Source organism: Oreochromis niloticus, linkage group LG20, assembly GCF_001858045.2.
Source record: "Oreochromis niloticus isolate F11D_XX linkage group LG20, O_niloticus_UMD_NMBU, whole genome shotgun sequence".
Taxonomy (NCBI): domain Eukaryota; kingdom Metazoa; phylum Chordata; class Actinopteri; order Cichliformes; family Cichlidae; genus Oreochromis; species Oreochromis niloticus.
The window spans coordinates 34,395,408-34,414,706 of record NC_031984.2 but is presented as its reverse complement, the minus strand read 5'-3'; the positions used below and the strand labels follow the sequence as shown (position 1 = coordinate 34,414,706).

The following is a 19,299-nucleotide window of genomic DNA, read 5'->3' as shown; positions in this document are numbered from 1 at the left end:
AGCGAAGGACGAATTTCCTACCCTCAAACAAGTGTAACTCATCTCAGAACGGTAATAGGTGAGAAAAAAATTCTTGAATTGTGAGCGTCAGGAGTGTCTGAAGATATACTGGGACAAGCCTCATGTTTTAACTTCGCTTCGTTAAGGAGATATGACGATTCGAATATGCCTCTCATTACAGAAATCAAGCGGTGATTTTGAACAAACTCTCCATTGACTTTCTATGGAGAGTTTTCAGACTTTGTGTTGGTCTGAGGAGATTTGCCAAAATTCTATAAATCTCACAACAATGATGGTGACATTTTCTGAAAGCCAGCAAAAATACCTACGTTTTGATGTATAATTTGTGGAAGTTGAGTGAAAATTGAGCAAGTAGCAAGAAGTTGTTCGGACATGAAGAGAAGACTGCGAAACCTACAGTGGCACACTGAAAGCCAAGTGCATAGCAACCATAACAACGCATGTATTTCCTGAAAAATCACAATTTTGCAACTCAAAACTTTAAGAGGGATAAAAATAAAACGGTAAAAGATTTGAAAAAGCTGATTTATTCAGGAATAGCCCAATAATTTGAGAACATTTTAAAGTTTGAATGGAGTTTCTACGTGAAAATATGAGGAAATAGTTAAGTTTCAAAAACAAGCAAGTTTTAGCAGAATTGCGGAAGTTTCCCATTCATTTCAATGGGACAAATTAAAGGGAAAAAGTGTAATATTTTAAAAAGTATAATAGTGAAAAATACCAAAAGATATAGCGTACATTAGCAGAAATAGGAGAATAGTTTAAAATTTGAACGGTGAAAATAGCACAAAAATTGTGGAAGTAGTTAAGTGCCAAAAAGTGTACGGAACGCAACTAGAATAATAATAAAGAATAAAGAGAAACAGGAAAACAATAGTGTGGATGCCTTAAAGCATCCACACAATAAAGAGAAACAGGAACTCAGTGTGGAAGCCCTTTTAGGGCATCCACACAAATAATGGATGGACAGTGAAAATGTGCCCTGAAAACTGATTTTCAATTCAGTTTTATTAATTTAGTGCCAAATCTCAACAAAATTCACTTCACGGTGCTTCCACTGCTAAAGAAAAAAAGAAAAGAAAAAGCCTGTTATGAGCATTTAAAAGCAGGGCTTACTTGTCCAGGTTGCGCTCCACTTTAAGTTTGAGGCGGCAGCAGTCTTTCAGCAGGTTGTTTCCAGTGCGACGGACACAATAGGAAGGAAAGACCAGGTCTGAATATTCAAGAGGTTTACCACCACTGTCCAAGGGCTGACTTGGCAAACGCTCAGCAGCAAAGATATCCATCTCCTGCAGGTCCAATGCAATGCAGTCCAACAAGCACACGTGGTTTTCTAATGGGGATAAAGACACACCACATACAGCTAGGTTCATAGTGTTTTGGACAAATGCTATAGCACTGCCTTCACCATCTTCAATAGATGACATGGCTTCCTTTGGCTGCTCTTACTTTCATAATTCTTTTCACTTCTCATCATTCTGATACATATTAATCCTGTACCAGAATGATGGGAATCAGTCCAATGTTGTTTCTCTACAGGCCTCAACTGGCATGTTAAATGTTACATTTCATAACAGTATAATTACAGAAAATATGGCCTGTTTGGAAGAGTTAGAGGAAAGCCTCCTCGCTCTTAAAGGAAGACAGCAGCAGGGCTAAACTTTGCAAAGCTCCAGCTGAACAAAACATAAGACTTCTATTATGTCCTTTGAACAGATGAGGTGAAAGTGGAGATATTCAGCCATAAGTTATGCAGTCCAAGACCTAAGTCCAGACCTCAACAAGATTAAAATGGTGTGGTGGGACCTTAAGAGAGCTGTGCATAAATGACGGCCTGCAAACACTATGAAAGACCAAGGACTGCTAGAGATGTGTGAAATGGCTGTGCTTCCTTATCAAGGGCTTTAAGAACTTAGAAATTACTCATCTTGCTAATTAGCATTTGCATTCATTGTTTTTTTTGGGATTGTACAGTAGCTACAGAGATGCTGACCTAAACTGCGAGGGCCATCCTTCTCAGGTGCCTTCTCTGTGTCTACGGTTTGTGGCCTCTCAGGCCGGCCCAGACCTGTGCATGAGGTCGAACTGCATGTGGAGACTCTGCGCGTCTCCTGATCACTGCATCTCTCTGCCGCACTGTGGACATGCTCCTTTAAAAAAACGAAAAGAAAAAGAAAACAGCTGTAAAGTTGAACACCAAGTACTTTTAAAAATTGATTTCTACATACACACAAATAGTAAATCTTTTTTTTTTTAAATGTCAAAATAACTAAAAGCAAAACACACTATAAACTGCTTCACATATATATTTATGAGAGGGGACTGTGGAAAAGCTTACCCAAAGCTTAGAAAGGCCCAGACATCAAATAATATACACGAAAAACAAATACAATTTTCAAAATACTTTATCATAATAACCTAAATATCTAAAATAATTCCTAACATTTAGTAACAGTGACCAAAGTGTCATACAAACTGTCATTCAAACACACACATACACACACACACACACACACACACACACACACACACACACACAGGTAGATAGCATCATTCCAAAAAAAAAAAGTGATGACGTGCACACAATTATCATAATAGCTGGTTAAACACCAAAGCCAATCAGAAATTGAACTACACTTGATAATCACTTGTTAAACATCAGGCAACGTTCTATTCATTTCAGACAATAATAGTACAATACTAATGTATAGTACTATTAGTGTGTGAAGTGACTTGTTTTGTTTTTTTTTACGTATAATTTAAATAATAATAAATGTGGTGAAATTAGAAAAGAGTGGAAGAGAAATGGGGTGCAGGCATCACTCCATGCATGGATGAAACCAGAAGCATGACTCACCAGTGAAGGGAAAAAGGCATGTGCCATGGTCAGTTTCTTTACCTTGTCTCTGAGGGAAAAAGTCCCATAAGCCCCTGCTGGAAGGAAGCGGTTCTTCACCCTCAGCTGACCGAGGTTGACTACAATGAGCCTTGGTGACCAGGAACTCTCTGGGATGAGAATAACTGGGGCCCCAGCTTCAATATCCAGCAGGACTCTGGATGCCCTTTGAGGTTGATCACGTACCTTTAGACAGACACAGGGAGGAAGGAATGAATAATATGTAACAAATTTAAAGACCCCAGTTGGTTAGCACAATCTCTCCAGTGATTTATCATGAAATGTAATGGACGAACACAATCTAATTAAAAAATTAACAAATAAACACCTGCGCTTATTGAGTGCCCCTCCAATTAAAAAACAGTCATGCAAAGTGTAGTTACTGACAAAGCCTGCTGTGCCCAAGAGTGAACTGTGCCACTTTAGCAGTGGTCAAATCGACAATGTGATCTATTCTCCAAAAGAAGGAATGCACCTTCTTAAGAACACTAAAAGGCCTGAAGACTACAGAGGACAACTGAAGTCTTTCCTTGGTTAAGAAAACATCTTTATATCTAACCAAATGAAATGCAGCCTGGAGAACATATGCATAACTTTACAAGGGGCTACAGGCAATAACACCAACTTCACTAACATTTGGTTTGCTAATGTAAAAACTGCAGCGTAAAGAAATCATGCTGTTGTCATTCCATGACGGCAGCCCTATAGCAGACAGCACTCACAAGCTGGCCCTCCACTGCAGCCCGCTGCCGGCCTAGCACATCCTGTAGCTGAGTGAAGTGTTGGATGAAGGCTGCCACCTCAGCTTGAAAGCGCTGTGTGTGCACGTAATGCACTGACGCCATCTGCAAAGACACCTTGATGTCACATTCCCGCTCCAGGTCAGGGTCAGGCTGGCCATACCTGAGGAGAACAGAGTACACTGGTGACTAAAAACAGCACGATACTTCTAATTCCTTTAGCACAGAGGAACAGTCTTTCAAACATTGTTGTGATACATACTTAAGAATATTGAAGATCAGTGCCTCCCCTCCTTGTGTAGTGAAGCGCTCTCTGTAGAGATCACCATGTGGGGTCAGGTCACTCAGAGATAAACTTCCTAGAGTTCCTTGTAATGCCATGTCACCGTCTGAAATACCAGACAAAATATAACAACAATATACATTTTGGTGAATCGATAGTAATAAGATAAAATCAGAATAGGCACAGTTTGTTTTATTGCTTTTACAATATAGAAAATAAAATAAAAGAGATTCATTCATACCAAACATCTCCAGATGAGCAGATAATTTGGACACACTTGCTTTGGCAAGCTCATTGAGTTTCTTGTTCAGTACAAGAGACAAAGAATGAACCTATGAATGAAAACATGGGAATGGGTTAGCATACAAAAATCACTTCAGAATTGCCACTTTACACTCACCAGCCACTTTATCAAGGACACCTTGCTAGTAGAACTGCCTCAGTTGTTATTGGCACAGATTGAACAAAGTATTGGAAACACTCCTCAGAGATTCTAGTCCATGCTGACATGACAGCATCACACAGTTACTGCCAATCTGTTGCCTGCATCCATGATTTGAATTCTCCTGTTGCACTAGAGCCCAAAGGTGCTCTAATTCGATTGAGACTGTGGAGGCCATTACAGTACAGTGAACTTATGTTCAAGAAACTTGTCTGAGATGATTTGAGCGGAGTGGCACCCGGTATGGTCTTCTGCAGATTTAGCCCATCTACTTCAAGATTTAATGTGCTGTGTATTCAGAGGTGCTTCTTCTTCTTCTGTAAACCTTGGTTGTAACAATCCATTCTCCTCTGACCTCTGATGATTAGGAGGAGTGGCCTGCCTAACCTGAACCTGAGTGGCGTTAATGCAAATTTGTGCACTTAATTCTTTTTTTTTTGATGTCCTTACAAATGAATGCTGTACAATCATTCCACCCTATTCATATTTCACTCCTGCACAGCTGGTGTGGGGCACCCACAATTTTGTTGTACTGTACAATGACAATGAAAGGTGATTCTATTTTTTTTTTTTTTAAATGCATAAGAGACTAGTTCACTCCCATCTATTCATTTGTGATTATCAGGATTAGCAGGGCTGTGTGTTCCAGGTGTCATCTTTCTACTGTGTAGGTCTCTCCTGTTGGTCCACAGCATGATTGATTGTTATGAACAACACTTGATGAATTTGCTAATTTATTTACTAGATGATTAGCAAATGACATGGTATGCATGGTAAGCCCTGTTTTTCCCCAGCATCCCTCTCCTATTATCATTGTGCTACAAAATTCCTTCTTTTCCTTCCTTTTTTTATTTCTAGCAGCGTGACAGAAGCTTATGTTCTTGAATTATTATGGTATCTCTTGATTGCAGACTTTGAAAATAATACACCTACCTGTTAAGTACGTTCTTGACTTGACTACATGCTGTATAGGTGTTTTTCATCTAGCCATGAAACTACTCTTTGGTCAATTGTGCAGTTTCTTTTGAGCCTGTAAAAACTTGGGGACGGTATCAAAAAGGTCTAAAACGCTTGCAAATTATTTTACTTATTATTTATAATTGTATTACTCGAATTTAAGTTTAAAGCGTACACTTAAATGACATCATCTTAAATTGTTACAGCATAAAGAAACAAAATTACATTAAAGCTGCAGGCAGCGTTATGAGGGCCCTCGCACCCCCGGCGCGTCGAGCCACGCCCAACTCCTAAAACCACCACGTCCGATCTGATGTCAGATTGATGGAATTCATGCATTTAACCACCAGCTAACATTTCATCTCATTCAATCATGATTATAGTCGTCCCACTAGGTGGCGCTCTAATCATTACTGACAAATGGCATAACAAACATTTCCGAGCTCGAGTCTCATCACGCCTGCTACGTTTGGGACAGATTGGACATTGTGTTTTTGAGTGACAGCAGATTACTGCTTTTTGGCGTGTGATTGAAACTCCACGTGCCGCCATGACCACCCCGTTTCCGTGAACGTAAAAAGCTCTGTAACCCAAGACCAACTCCTTAAGGCTTTCCTGGACAAATTTGAGGCTGCAGATGTCACCCATTACAATACTGTACCCCAAAGTGTAAAACATGACATTTCCTGTTCCCACTAGGTGGCGCTGTCCCTGATGTCAAATATGGCAGTTGAAATATGTTCAGGGGTGGAGCCTTATCATATGTGTCCACTTTGGTCAAGGTCGGACAATGTATGACAGAACGAGAGGCAATAAGATTTTCATGGCGAGTCATCGAAATTCGCCGTGGCGCCACGGCCTCACCGTATCCCGAAAACTCAAAAGCTCCGCAATTTAACATGGCCCAGGTGTGTAGTTGACACTGACCACATATGAAGCTTGTACGATAAAATTCCAATGAGGAGTTCGCAAAAGTTCGAGGTATGGAAATGGCAAAATTAGAGCCAAAATGTCACCTTCACTTCCAAATGGCGGACTTCCTGTTGGGTTTGCGTCAATGGTCCCACTGACTTTTTTGTTCGTCTTGGCATGTTACAGATGTGTGCCAAATTTCATACATGTAGCTAAAACGATGTGTTCGTAGGGCTGCATTTAACAAGGCATAGGTGGCGCTACAGAGCCATTTCCCAGTGCTCATATGTAAAACCATTAAAATACAAAATTTTTCACCAGACCTGGCATGTGTGCAAAATTTCATGAGTTTTTGAGCATGTTAAAGCCCTCAAAAAGGCAATTCATTTCGGTAAAAAATAATAATAATAATAATAATAATAATAATAATAATAATAAACAGAGCAGATACAATAGGGCCTTCGCACTCTCAGTGCTCGGGCCCTAATAATAAGAAACAGAGCAGATACAATAGGGCCTTCGCACTCTCAGTGCTCGGGCCCTAATAATTAAAGCTGCAAGCAGCGATATGAGGGCCCTCGCACCCCCGGCACGTCGAGCCAAGCCCAACACCTAAAACCAGCGCTTCCGATCTGATGTCACATTGATGGAATTCATGCATTTAACCACCAGCTAAAATTTCATCTCATTCAACCATTATTATAGTCGTCCCACTAGGTGGCGCTCTAACCATTACTGACAAATGGCATAACAAACATTTCCGAGCTCGAGGCTCATCACGCCTGCGACCTTTGGGAGAGATTGGACATTGTGTTTTTGAGCGACAGCAGGTTACTGCTTTTTGGCGTGTGATTGAAACTCCACGTGCCGACACGACCACCCCGTTTCCCTGAACGTAAAAAGCTTTGCAATTTAACATCACAAAGGTCTTTGGATTCCACGCACTGGAAATCGTGTAAATCTGATGAAATCCCTTGGAGGAGTTCGTCAAAGAACGGTGCCTGAAAAGAAGGGAAAATGTCGCCAAAATTACACATTAATTTCAATATGGCTGACTTCCTGTTGGATTTGGGATATTGCTCGAAGAGACTTTTTTGTACATCTTGATATCTTCCATAAGCTTACCAGGTTTCAGACTCATCCATAAAACACAGAGCAGGGGCTGTTGTTTTGAAATTTTGTAGGGGGCGCTGTGGAGCCATTTTGTGCTATTCAATGAAAATGGTAAAATCAAAAGAAAGCCCTCATCATATTGGAGGTGTGCGCCAAATTTCACGACATTTTAAACTTTCCAAGCCCCTCAAAAGCCACTTCATCTTTCATGGTGAACCGCGTTGCCACCAGGGTGCGCCGTTCAGTTTAAAGTCAAAATTTTCTCACTGAAGCATCATGAGGGACTGATGGTGATATTCACCGCTTTTGAGGTGCCCACGATGAAACCGTGAAAATCAGTACAACAAAATGAAAGCCATGATATTTCCTGTTGCCACTAGGTGGCGCTCTACGTATTCCTGACAATGGGCACATCAATCTGTTCAGGGGGGGGTCTGAAATCATCCCTGTAAAGTCTGGTTCTGATCCGACTGGATTTCATTGAGTTATACTAATTTGTTTCTTCATGGCGAGACATCAATGTTCGCCATGCTGCAGGGGTCACACCCTTTCGCGAAAACTCACAGTTTTCACTGTAACCCAAGACCAACTCCTTAAGGCTTTCCTGGAGAAATTTGAGGCTGCAGATGTCACTGATCACAATACTGTACCCTAAAGTGTAAAACATGACATTTCCTGTTGCCACTAGGTGGCGCTGTCCCTGGTGTCAAATATGGCAGTTGAAATATGTTCAGGGGTGGAGCCTTATCATATGTGTGCTCTTTGGTCCACGTCGGACCATGTATGACAGAATGAGAGACAATAAGATTTTCATGGCGAGTCATCGAAATTCGCCGTGGCGCCACGGCCTAACAGTATCGCGAAAACTCAAAAGCTCCGCAATTTAACATGGCCCAGGTGTGTAGTTGAAACTGACCAAATATGAAGCTTATACGACCAAATCCCAAGGAGGAGTTCGAAAAAGTTCGAGGCATGGAAATTGCAAAATTAGAGCCAAAATGTCACCTTCACTTGCAAATGGCGGACTTCCTGTTGGGTTTGCGTCAATGGGCCCACAGACTTTTTTGTTCGTCTTGGCATAATACACATGTGTGCCAAATTTCATACATGTAGCTCCTACGATGTGTTCGTAGGGCTGCATTTAACAAGGCATAGGTGGCGCTCTAGAGCCATTTCTCAGTGCTCATATGTAAAACCATTAAAATACAAAATTTTTCACCAGACCTGGCATGTCTGCAAAATTTCATGAGTTTTTGAGCATGTTTAGGCCCTCAAAAAGGCCCGTATTTTGCCTGAATAATAATAATAATAAGAAACAGAGCAGATACAATAGGGCCTTCGCACTCTCGGTGCTCGGGCCCTAATAATAATAATAATAATAATAATAATAAGAAGAAGAAACAGAGCAGATACAATAGGGCCTTCGCACTCTCGGTGCTCGGGCCCTAATAATAATAATAATAATAATAATAGGAAACAGAGCAGATACAATAGGGCCTTCGCACTTTTGTGCTCGGGCCCTAATGATAATAAGAAGAAGAAGAAACAGAGCAGATACAATAGGGCCTTCGCACTCTCGGTGCTCGGGCCCTAATAATGAACGGAGCAGATACAATAGGGCCTTCGCACTCTCAGTGCTCGGGCCCTAATAATAATAATAATAATAATAATGAGCGGAGCAGATACAATAGGGCCTTCGCACTCTCAGTGCTCGGGCCCTAATAATAATAATAATAATAATAATTATAATAACTAGAAAGTGCATTTTCTGAAGAAACTGCAGTGTGAATGCTTGAATCTGAATATATGCACTGAAAAGAATTAATTGCTGAATTTTAAGTTAAAAATGTTGAATGAGATGAAAAATATAGAAATTTTCACCTGAAAACAAAAGTGCTGAACTGCTAAAAGCTGACAAGCACAGAGAAGAAGTTGGAAAATAGCTGAAAATGTTTTAAATGTAAATTAGAAAAACCTAAGTAATGAGAAAAGAAAATTTAGAGTCAGAAAACATCTGAATGAATATTAAAAGTTCATATTCTTTGAATCACTGAATGACTAAAATGTGATCCCTCCACTTGGATCCACACAGTTTGAAAGCTTTACATCTCTGAGCTTTGAAAGACACAGTGTTGGAAAGAGAAGAACGATGGCAACGTTTTGAGGATAAAATGATGGCTGTAGAGCAAACACTGTGGACACAGCAGCAGTTGAAAGAGAAGTGTTTAAGATGAATCTTGGCACAGTGAGAGAGAGAGAGCTCATTAGGCAGGCAGGTGTGAGCCTGGTTGCTATAGTGACTGCACCCAATGGCTCCATACACACGCACAGACATGCACCTCACTTTTGCTGCTTAAAATGAACAGAAAAGTCAGGCCCAAACAAATCCTTCCCAAATGAAAAGTACAGGTCCTATTGACGAAATTCTTTCACCGTGAGCGGTAGCAATGTCCAGTCTACCTAATTCTCAGTTTTCATGCCTGTGGAGTTTATTATATGGACGTGGTGACAGTGTAAAAACACCATGCTCTTCTGATTTTCAAACGAACCTTCTGAGCCATTTTAACATTAGAGTCTATGGAGGAGTTGGAGGGAGGAGGCTGTGCTTTGGTGACATTTATGAAAGAACCATAACACCTAGTACAATAGTAAACACATTGGATGAAAGAGGACAGCGATGGCTACGTTTTGAGGGTAAAATCATACCTGTAGAGCAAACGCTGTGGACACAGCAGCAGTTTTAAAAAATATTTTAAGATTAATTTTTTCGCTCCTCTCACTCTGGCAGTTGAGCTGTCTCACTCTAGCCCCAACATTCCGTCCCATACACACCCATTATAAACTCTGAAACGGCTGAAAAATCATCATGAAACTTAAACTGGAACTGAAGAAAAAGTATAATAGATATTGAAAAGATAAATACAAGTTGAATAGTTGAATGTCTTGTCTTCGTTTTAAAGTTTGAATGGTGGATCTACGTCAACGTATGTGGAAGTAGATACAGTTTAAAGAGGAGTAAGTTGAAGGAGAATTTGAAGGGTCTCCCCATTGAAATACATGGGAAATTTTTGTTGAAAAAAGTTGAATAATTTTAAAAATATAAATGTTATAAATGAGAAAAATAGAAGCAGTCATGTCCAAAAGAAGAGGAATCTAACGGTGTTTGAATGGTTTTTCTAAGTTGAACGGTTTTGAAGGAGTAGGACTTTAAAAAACGTACGGAATAGATAATAAAATATAACTAGAAAGTGCATTTTCTGAAGAAACTGCAGTGTGAATGCTTGAATCTGAATATATGCACTGAAAAGAATTAATTGCTGAATTTTAAGTTAAAAATGTTGAATGAGATGAAAAATACAGAAATTTTCACCTGAAAACAAAAGTGCTGAACTGCTAAAAGCTGACAAGCACAGAGAAGAAGTTGGAAAATAGCTGAAAATGTTTTAAATGTAAATTAGAAAAACCTGAGTAATGAGAAAAGACTATTTAGAGTCAGAAAACATCTGAATGAATATTAAAAGTTCATATTCTTTGAATCACTGAATGACTAAAATATGATCCCTCCATTTGGATCCACACAGTTTTAAAGGTTTACATCTCTGAGCTTTGAAAGACACGCTGTTGGAAAGAGAACAACGATGGCTTCGTTTTGAGGGTAAAATGATGGCTGTAGAGCAAACACTGTGGACACAGCAGCTGTTGAAAGAGAAGTGTTTAAGATTAATCTTGGCACAGTGAGAGACAGAGCTCGTTAGGCAGGCAGGTGTGAGCCTGGTTGCTATAGTGACTGAGCCAGGGGCTCCATACACACGCACAGAGACATGCACCTCACTTTTGCTGCTTAAAATGAACAGAAACGTCAGCCCCAAACAAATCCTTCCCAAATGAAAAGTACAGGTCCTATTGACGAAATTCTTTCACCGTGAGCGGCAGCAATGTCTAGTCTACCTAATTCTCAGTTTTCATGCCTGTGGAGTTTATTATATGGACGTGGTGACAGTGTAAAAACACCATGCTCTTCTGATTTTCAAACGAACCTTCTGAGCCATTTTAACATTAGAGTCTATGGAGGAGTTGGAGGGAGGAGGCTGTGCTTTGGTGACATTTATGAAAGAACCATAACACCTAGGACAATAGTAAACACATTGGATGAAAGAGGACAGCGATGGCTACGTTTTGAGGGTAAAATCAGACCGGTAGAGCAAACGCTGCGGACACAGCAGCAGTTTTAAAAAATATTTTAAGATTAATTTTTTCGCTCCTCTCACTCTGGCAGTTGAAGCTCTCACTCTAACCTCCAACATTCCGTCCCATACACACCCATTATAAACTCTGAAATGGCTGAAAAAACATCATGAAACTTAAACTGGAACTGAAGAAAAGTATAACAGATATTGAAAAGATAAATACAAGTTGAATAGTTGAATGTCTTGTCTTCGTTTTAAAGTTTGAATGGTGGATCTATGTCAACGTATGTGGAAGTAGTAGGAGTTTAAAAATGAGTAAGTTGAATGAGGATTTGAAGGGTCTCCCCATTGAAATACATGGGAAATTTTTGTTGAAAAAGTTGAATAAAATTAAAAATATAAATGTTAAAAATGAGAAAAATAGAAGCAGTCATGTCCAAAAGAAGAGGAATCTAACGGTGTTTGAATGGTTTTTCTAAGTTGAACAGTTTTGAAGTAGTAGGACTACAAAAAACGTACGGAATAGATAATAATAATAATAATAATAAAGATTACAACAACTATACTGTGAATGCTTTTACAAGCATTCACACTAATAATAACTAGAAAGTGCATTTTCTGAAGAAACTGCAGTGTGAATGCTTGAATCTGAATGTATGCACTGAAATGAATTAATTGCTGAATATTAAGCCAAAAATGTTGAATGAGCTGGAAAATACAGAGTTTTTAACCTGAAAACAAAAGTGTAGAACTTTTGAAAGCTTATGTTCACACAGAAGAAGTTGGAAAATAGTTGAAAATGTTTTAATTGTAAATTAGAAAAACCTAAGAAGTGAGAAAAGAACATTTAGAGTCAGAAAATATCTGAATGAATATTAAAAGTTCATATTCTTTGAATCACTGAATGACTAGAATGTGATCCCTCCACTTGGATCCACACAGTTTAAAAAGTTTAAATCTCTGAGCTTTGAAAGACACTGTGTTGTAAAGAGAACAATGATGGCTTCGTATTGAGGGTAAAATGATGGCTGTAGACCAAACACTGTGGACACAGCAGCAGTTGAAAGAGAAGTGTTTAAGATGAATCTTGGCACAGTGAGAGAGAGAGCTCGTTAGGCAGGCAGGTGTGAGCCTGGTTGCTATAGTGACTGCACCCATTGGCTCCATACACACGCACACAGACATGCACCTCACTTTTGCTGTTTAAAATGAACAGAAAAGTTAGGCCGAAACAAATCGTTCCCAAATGAAAAGTACAGGTCCTATTGACGAAATTCTTTCACCGTGAGCGGCAGCAATGTCCAGTCTACCTAATTCTCAGTTTTCATGCCTGTGGAGTTTATTATATGGACGTGGTGACAGTGTAAAAACACCATGCTCTTCTGATTTTCAAACGAACCTTCTGAGCCATTTTAACATTAGAGTCTATGGAGGAGTTGGAGGGAGGAGGCTGTGCTTTGGTGACATTTATGAAAGAACCATAACACCTAGTACAATAGTAAACAGATTGGATGAAAGAGGACAGCGATGGCTACGTTTTGGGGGTAAAATCAGACCAGTAGAGCAAACGCTGCGGACACAGCAGCAGTTTTAAAAAATATTTTAAGATTAATTTTTTTGCTCCTCTCACTCTAGCAGTTGAAGCTCTCACTCTAACCTCCAACATTCCGTCCCATACACACCCATTATAAACTCTGAAACGGCTGAAAAAACATCATGAAACTTAAACTGGAACTGAAGAAAAAGTATAATAGATATTGAAAAGATAAATACAAGTTGAATAGTTGAATGTCTTGTCTTCGTTTTAAAGTTTGAATGGTGGCTCTATGTCAACGTATATGGAAGTAATACGAGTTTAAAAATGAGTAAGTTGAAGGAGATTTTGAAGGGTCTTCCCATTGAAATACATGGGAAATTTTTGTTGAAAAAAGTTGAATAATTTTAAAAATATAAATGTTATAAATGAGAAAAATAGAAGCAGTCATGTCCAAAAGAAGAGGAATCTAATGGTGTTTGAATGGTTTTTCTAAGTTGAGCGGTTTTGAAGGAATTAGATGCCAAAAAACGTACGGAATATATAATAATAATAATAATAAAGATTACAACAACTATACTGTGAATGCTTTTACAAGCATTCACACTAATAAAGATTACAACAACTATACTGTGAATGCTTTTACAAGCATTCACACTAACTAGAAAGTGCATTTTCTGAAGAAACTGCAGTGTGAATGCTTGAATCTGAATGTATGCACTGAAATCAATTAATTGCTGAATTTTAAGTTAAAAATAAAAATGTTGAATGAGCTGGAAAATACAGAGTTTTTAACCTGAAAACAAAAGTGCAGAACTTTTGAAAGCTGATGTTCACACAAAAGAAGTTGGAAAATAGCTGAAAAGTTTTTAAATTAAAATTTGGAAAACCTAAGAAATGAGAACAGAAAATTTAGAGTCAGAAAACATCTGAATGAATATTAAAAGTTCATATTCTTTGAATCACTGAATGACTAAAGTGTAATCCCTCCACTTGGATCCACACACTTTTAAAGGTTTACATCTCTGAGCTTTGAAAGACATGCTGTTGGAAAGAGAAGAACGATGGCTTCGTTTTGAGGGTAAAATGATGGCTGTAGAGCAAACACTGTGGACACAGCAGCAGTTGAAAGAGAAGTGTTTAAGATGAATCTTGGCACAGTGAGAGAGAGCTCGTTAGGCAGGCAGGCAGGTGTGAGCCTGGTTGCTATAGTGACTGCACCCACTGGCTCCATACACACGCGCACAGACATGCACCTCACTTTTGCTGCTTAAAATGAACAGAAAAGTCAGGTCGAAACAAATCGCTCCCAAATGAAAAGTACAGGTCCTATTGACAAAATTCTTTCACCGTGAGCGACAGCAATGTCCAGTCTACCTAATTCTCAGTTTTCATGCTTGTGGAGTTTATTATATGGACGTGGTGACAGTGTAAAGACAGTCTGTACTTCTGGTTTTCAAACGAACCTTCTGAGCCATTTTAACATTAGAGTCTATGGAGGAGTTGGAGGGAGGAGGCTGTGCATGGGTGACATTTATGAAAGAACCATAACACCTAGTACAATAGTAAACACATTGGATGAAAGAGGACAGCGATGGCTACGTTTTGAGGGTAAAATCAGACCGGTAGAGCAAACGCTGCGGACACAGCAGCAGTTTTAAAAAATATTTTAAGATTAATTTTTTCGCTCCTCTCACTCTAGCAGTTCAGCTGTCTCACTCTAGCCCCAACATTCCGTCCCATACACACCCATTATAAACTCTGAAACGGCTGAAAAAACATCATGAAACTTAAACTGGAACTGAAGAAAAAGTATAACAGATATTGAAAAGATAAATACAAGTTGAATAGTTGAATGTCTTGTCTTCGTTTTAAAGTTTGAATGGTGGCTCTATGTCAACGTATGTTGAAGTAGATACAGTTTGAAAATGAGTAAGTTGAATGAGGATTTGAAGGGTCTCCCCATTAAAATACATGGGAAATTTTTGTTGAAAAAAGTTGAATAAAATTAAAAATATAAATGTTATAAATGAGAAAAATAGAAGCAGTCATGTCCAAAAGAAGTGGAATCTAACGGTGTTTGAATGGTTTTTCTAAGTTGAACGGTTTTGAAGGAGATAGATGCACAAAAACGTACGGAATATGATATAATAATAATAATAATAAAGATTACAACAACAATACTGTGAATGCTTTTACAAGCATTCACACTAATAATAAAGATTAGAAGAACAATACTGTGAATGCTTTTACAAGCATTCACACTAATAATAAAGACTAGAAAGTGCATTTTCTGAAGAAACTGCAGTGTGAATGCTTGAATCTGAATGTATGCACTGAAATGAATTAATTGCTGAATATTAAGCCAAAAATATTGAATGAGATGGAAAATACAGAGTTTTTAACCTGAAAACAAAAGTGCAGAACTTTTGAAAGCTTATGTTCACACAGAAGAAGCTGGAAAATAGCTGAAAATGTTTGAAATGTAAATTAGAAAAACCTAAGTAATGAGAAAAGAAAATTAGAGTCAGAAAATATCTGAATGAATATTAAAAGTTCATATTCTTTGAATCACTGAATGACTAGAATGTGATCCCTCCACTTGGATCCACACAGTTTAAAAAGTTTAAATCTCTGAGCTTTGAAAGACACAGTGTTGTAAAGAGAACAACGATGGCTTCGTTTTGAGTGTAAAATGATGGCTGTAGAGCAAACACTGTGGACACAGCAGCAGTTGAAAGAGAAGTGTTTAAGATGAATCTTGGCACAGTGAGAGACAGAGCTCGTTAGGCAGGCAGGTGTGAGCCTGGTTGCTATAGTGACTGCACCCAATGGCTCCATACACACGCACACAGACATGCACCTCACTTTTGCTGCTTAAAATGAACAGAAAAGTCAGGCCGAAAAAAATCGTTCCCAAATAAAAAGTACAGGTCCTATTGACGAAATTCTTTCACCGTGAGCGGCAGCAATGTCCAGTCTACCTAATTCTCAGTTTTCATGCCTGTGGAGTTTATTATATGGACGTGGTGACAGTGTAAAAACACCATGCTCTTCTGATTTTCAAAGGAACTTTCTGAGCCATTTTAACATTGGAGTCTATGGAGGAGTTGGAGGGAGGAGGCTGTGCATTTGTGACATTTATGAAAGAACCATAACACCTAGGACAATAGTAAACACATTGGATGAAAGAGGACAGCGATGGCTACGTTTTGAGGGTAAAATCATACCTGTAGAGCAAACGCCGCGGACACAGCAGCAGTTTTAAAAAAGATATTAAGATTAATTTTTTTGCTCCTCTCACTCTAGCAGTTGAGCTGTCTCACTCTAGCCCCAACATTCCGTCCCATACACACCCATTATAAACTCTGAAACGGGTGAAAAAACATCATGAAACTTAAACTGGAACTGAAGAAAAAGTATAACAGATATTGAAAAGATAAATACAAGTTGAATAGTTGAATGTCTTGTCTTCGTTTTAAAGTTTGAATGGTGGCTCTAGGTCAATGTATGTGGAAGTAGTAGGAGTTTAAAAATGAGTAAGTTGAATGATGATTTGAAGGGTCTCCCCATTGAAATACATGGGAAATTTTTGGTGAAAAAAGCTGAATAAAATTAAAAATATAAATGTTAAAAATGAGAAAAATAGAAGCAGTCATGTCCAAAAGAAGAGGAATCTAACGGTGTTTGAATGGTTTTTCTAAGTTGAACGGTTTTGAAGGAGTAGGACTTTAAAAAACGTACGGAATAGATAATAATAAAATAGAACTAGAAAGTGCATTTTCTGAAGAAACTGCAGTGTGAATGCTTGAATCTGAATATATGCACTGAAAAGAATTAATTGCTGAATTTTAAGTTAAAAATGTTGAATGAGATGAAAAATACAGAAATTTTCACCTGAAAACAAAAGTGCTGAACTGCTAAAAGCTGACAAGCACAGAGAAGAAGTTGGAAAATAGCTGAAAATGTTTTAAATGTAAATTAGAAAAACCTGAGTAATGAGAAAAGACTATTTAGAGTCAGAAAACATCTGAATGAATATTAAAAGTTCATATTCTTTGAATCACTGAATGACTAAAATATAATCCCTCCATTTGGATCCACACAGTTTTAAAGGTTTACATCTCTGAGCTTTGAAAGACACGCTGTTGGAAAGAGAACAACGATGGCTTCGTTTTGAGGGTAAAATGATGGCTGTAGAGCAAACACTGTGGACACAGCAGCTGTTGAAAGAGAAGTGTTTAAGATGAATCTTGGCACAGTGAGAGACAGAGCTCGTTAGGCAGGCAGGTGTGAGCCTGGTTGCTATAGTGACTGAGCCAGGGGCTCCATACACACGCACAGAGACATGCACCTCACTTTTGCTGCTTAAAATGAACAGAAACGTCAGCCCCAAACAAATCCTTCCCAAATGAAAAGTACAGGTCCTATTGACGAAATTCTTTCACCGTGAGCGGCAGCAATGTCTAGTCTACCTAATTCTCAGTTTTCATGCCTGTGGAGTTTATTATATGGACGTGGTGACAGTGTAAAAACACCATGCCCTTCTGATTTTCAAACGAACCTTCTGAGCCATTTTAACATTAGAGTCTATGGAGGAGTTGGAGGGAGGAGGCTGTGCTTTGGTGACATTTATGAAAGAACCATAACACCTAGGACAATAGTAAACACATTGGATGAAAGAGGACAGCGATGGCTACGTTTTGAGGGTAAAATCAGACCGGTAGAGCAAACACTGCGGACACAGCAGCAGTTTTAAAAAATATTTTAAGATTAACTTTTTCGCTCCTCTCACTCTGGCAGTTGAAGCTCTCACTCTAACCTCCAACATTCCGTCCCATACACACCCATTATAAACTCTGAAATGGCTGAAAAAACATCATGAAACTTAAACTGGAACTGAAGAAAAAGTATAACAGATATTGAAAAGATAAATACAAGTTGAATAGTTGAATGTCTTGTCTTCGTTTTAAAGTTTGAATGGTGGATCTATGTCAACGTATGTGGAAGTAGTAGGAGTTTAAAAATGAGTAAGTTGAATGAGGATTTGAAGGGTCTCCCCATTGAAATACATGGGAAATTTTTGTTGAAAAAAGTTGAATAAAATTAAAAATATAAATGTTAAAAATGAGAAAAATAGAAGCAGTCATGTCCAAAAGAAGAGGAATCTAACGGTGTTTGAATGGTTTTTCTAAGTTGAACGGTTTTGAAGTAGTAGGACTACAAAAAACGTACGGAATAGATAATAATAATAATAACTAGAAAGTGCATTTTCTGAAGAAACTGCAGTGTGAATGCTTGAATCTGAATGTATGCACTGAAATGAATTAATTGCTGAATTTTAAGTGAAAAATAAAAATGTTGAATGAGCTGGAAAATACAGAGTTTTTAACCTGAAAACAAAAGTGCAGAACTTTTGAAAGCTGATGTTCACACAGAAGAAGTTGGAAAATAGCTGAAAAGTTTTTAAATTAAAATTTGGAAAACCTAAGAAATGAGAACAGAAAATTTAGAGTCAGAAAACATCGATATGAATATTAAAAGTTCATATTCTTTGAATCACTGAATGACTAGAATGTGATCCCTCCACTTGGATCCACACAGTTTAAAAACTTTACATCTCTGAGCTTTGAAAGACAGTGTTGGAAAGAGAACAACGATGGCTTCGTTTTGAGGGTAAAATGATGGCTGTAGACCAAACACTGTGGACACAGCAGCAGTTGAAAGAGAAGTGTTTAAGATGAATCTTGGCACAGTGAGAGACAGAGCTCGTTAGGCAGGCAGGTGTGAGCCTGGTTGCTATAGTGACTGCACCCACTGGCTCCATACACACGCGCACAGACATGCGCCTCACTTTTGCTGCTTAAAATGAACAGAAAAGTCAGGTCGAAACAAATCGCTCCCAAATGAAAAGTACAGGTCTTATTGACAAAATTCTTTCACCGTGAGTGACAGCAATGTCCAGTCTACCTAATTCTCAGTTTTCATGCCTGTGGAGTTTATTATATGGACGTGGTGACAGTGTAAAGACAGCCTGCTCTTCTGATTTTCAAAGGAACTTTCTGAGCCATTTTAACATTAGAGTCTATGGAGGAGTTGGAGGGAGGAGGCTGTGCTTTGGTGACATTTATGAAAGAACCATAACACCTAGTACAATAGTAAACACATTGGATGAAAGAGGACAGCGATGGCTACGTTTTGAGGGTAAAATCAT

At 38.6% G+C, this 19,299-nt stretch overlaps 1 protein-coding gene across 3 annotated transcripts in view; it reads right to left on the bottom strand.

Annotated features, from left to right (window-relative positions):
- vps13d (vacuolar protein sorting 13 homolog D) overlaps positions 1–19,299 on the bottom strand; it is a 115,203-nt gene that overhangs the window by 72,155 nt on the left and 23,749 nt on the right. For all 3 annotated transcript variants that reach the window (XM_019349809.2, XM_019349808.2, XM_019349810.2), the window contains exons 22-27: positions 4,182–4,272; positions 3,920–4,046; positions 3,640–3,820; positions 2,921–3,103; positions 2,015–2,171; positions 1,138–1,354 (exon numbers count right to left, since the gene is read on the bottom strand). In XM_019349809.2, coding sequence (XP_019205354.1) covers positions 1,138–1,354; positions 2,015–2,171; positions 2,921–3,103; positions 3,640–3,820; positions 3,920–4,046; positions 4,182–4,272 — 956 coding nt within the window. The remainder of the gene's footprint in view (positions 1–1,137; positions 1,355–2,014; positions 2,172–2,920; positions 3,104–3,639; positions 3,821–3,919; positions 4,047–4,181; positions 4,273–19,299) is intronic.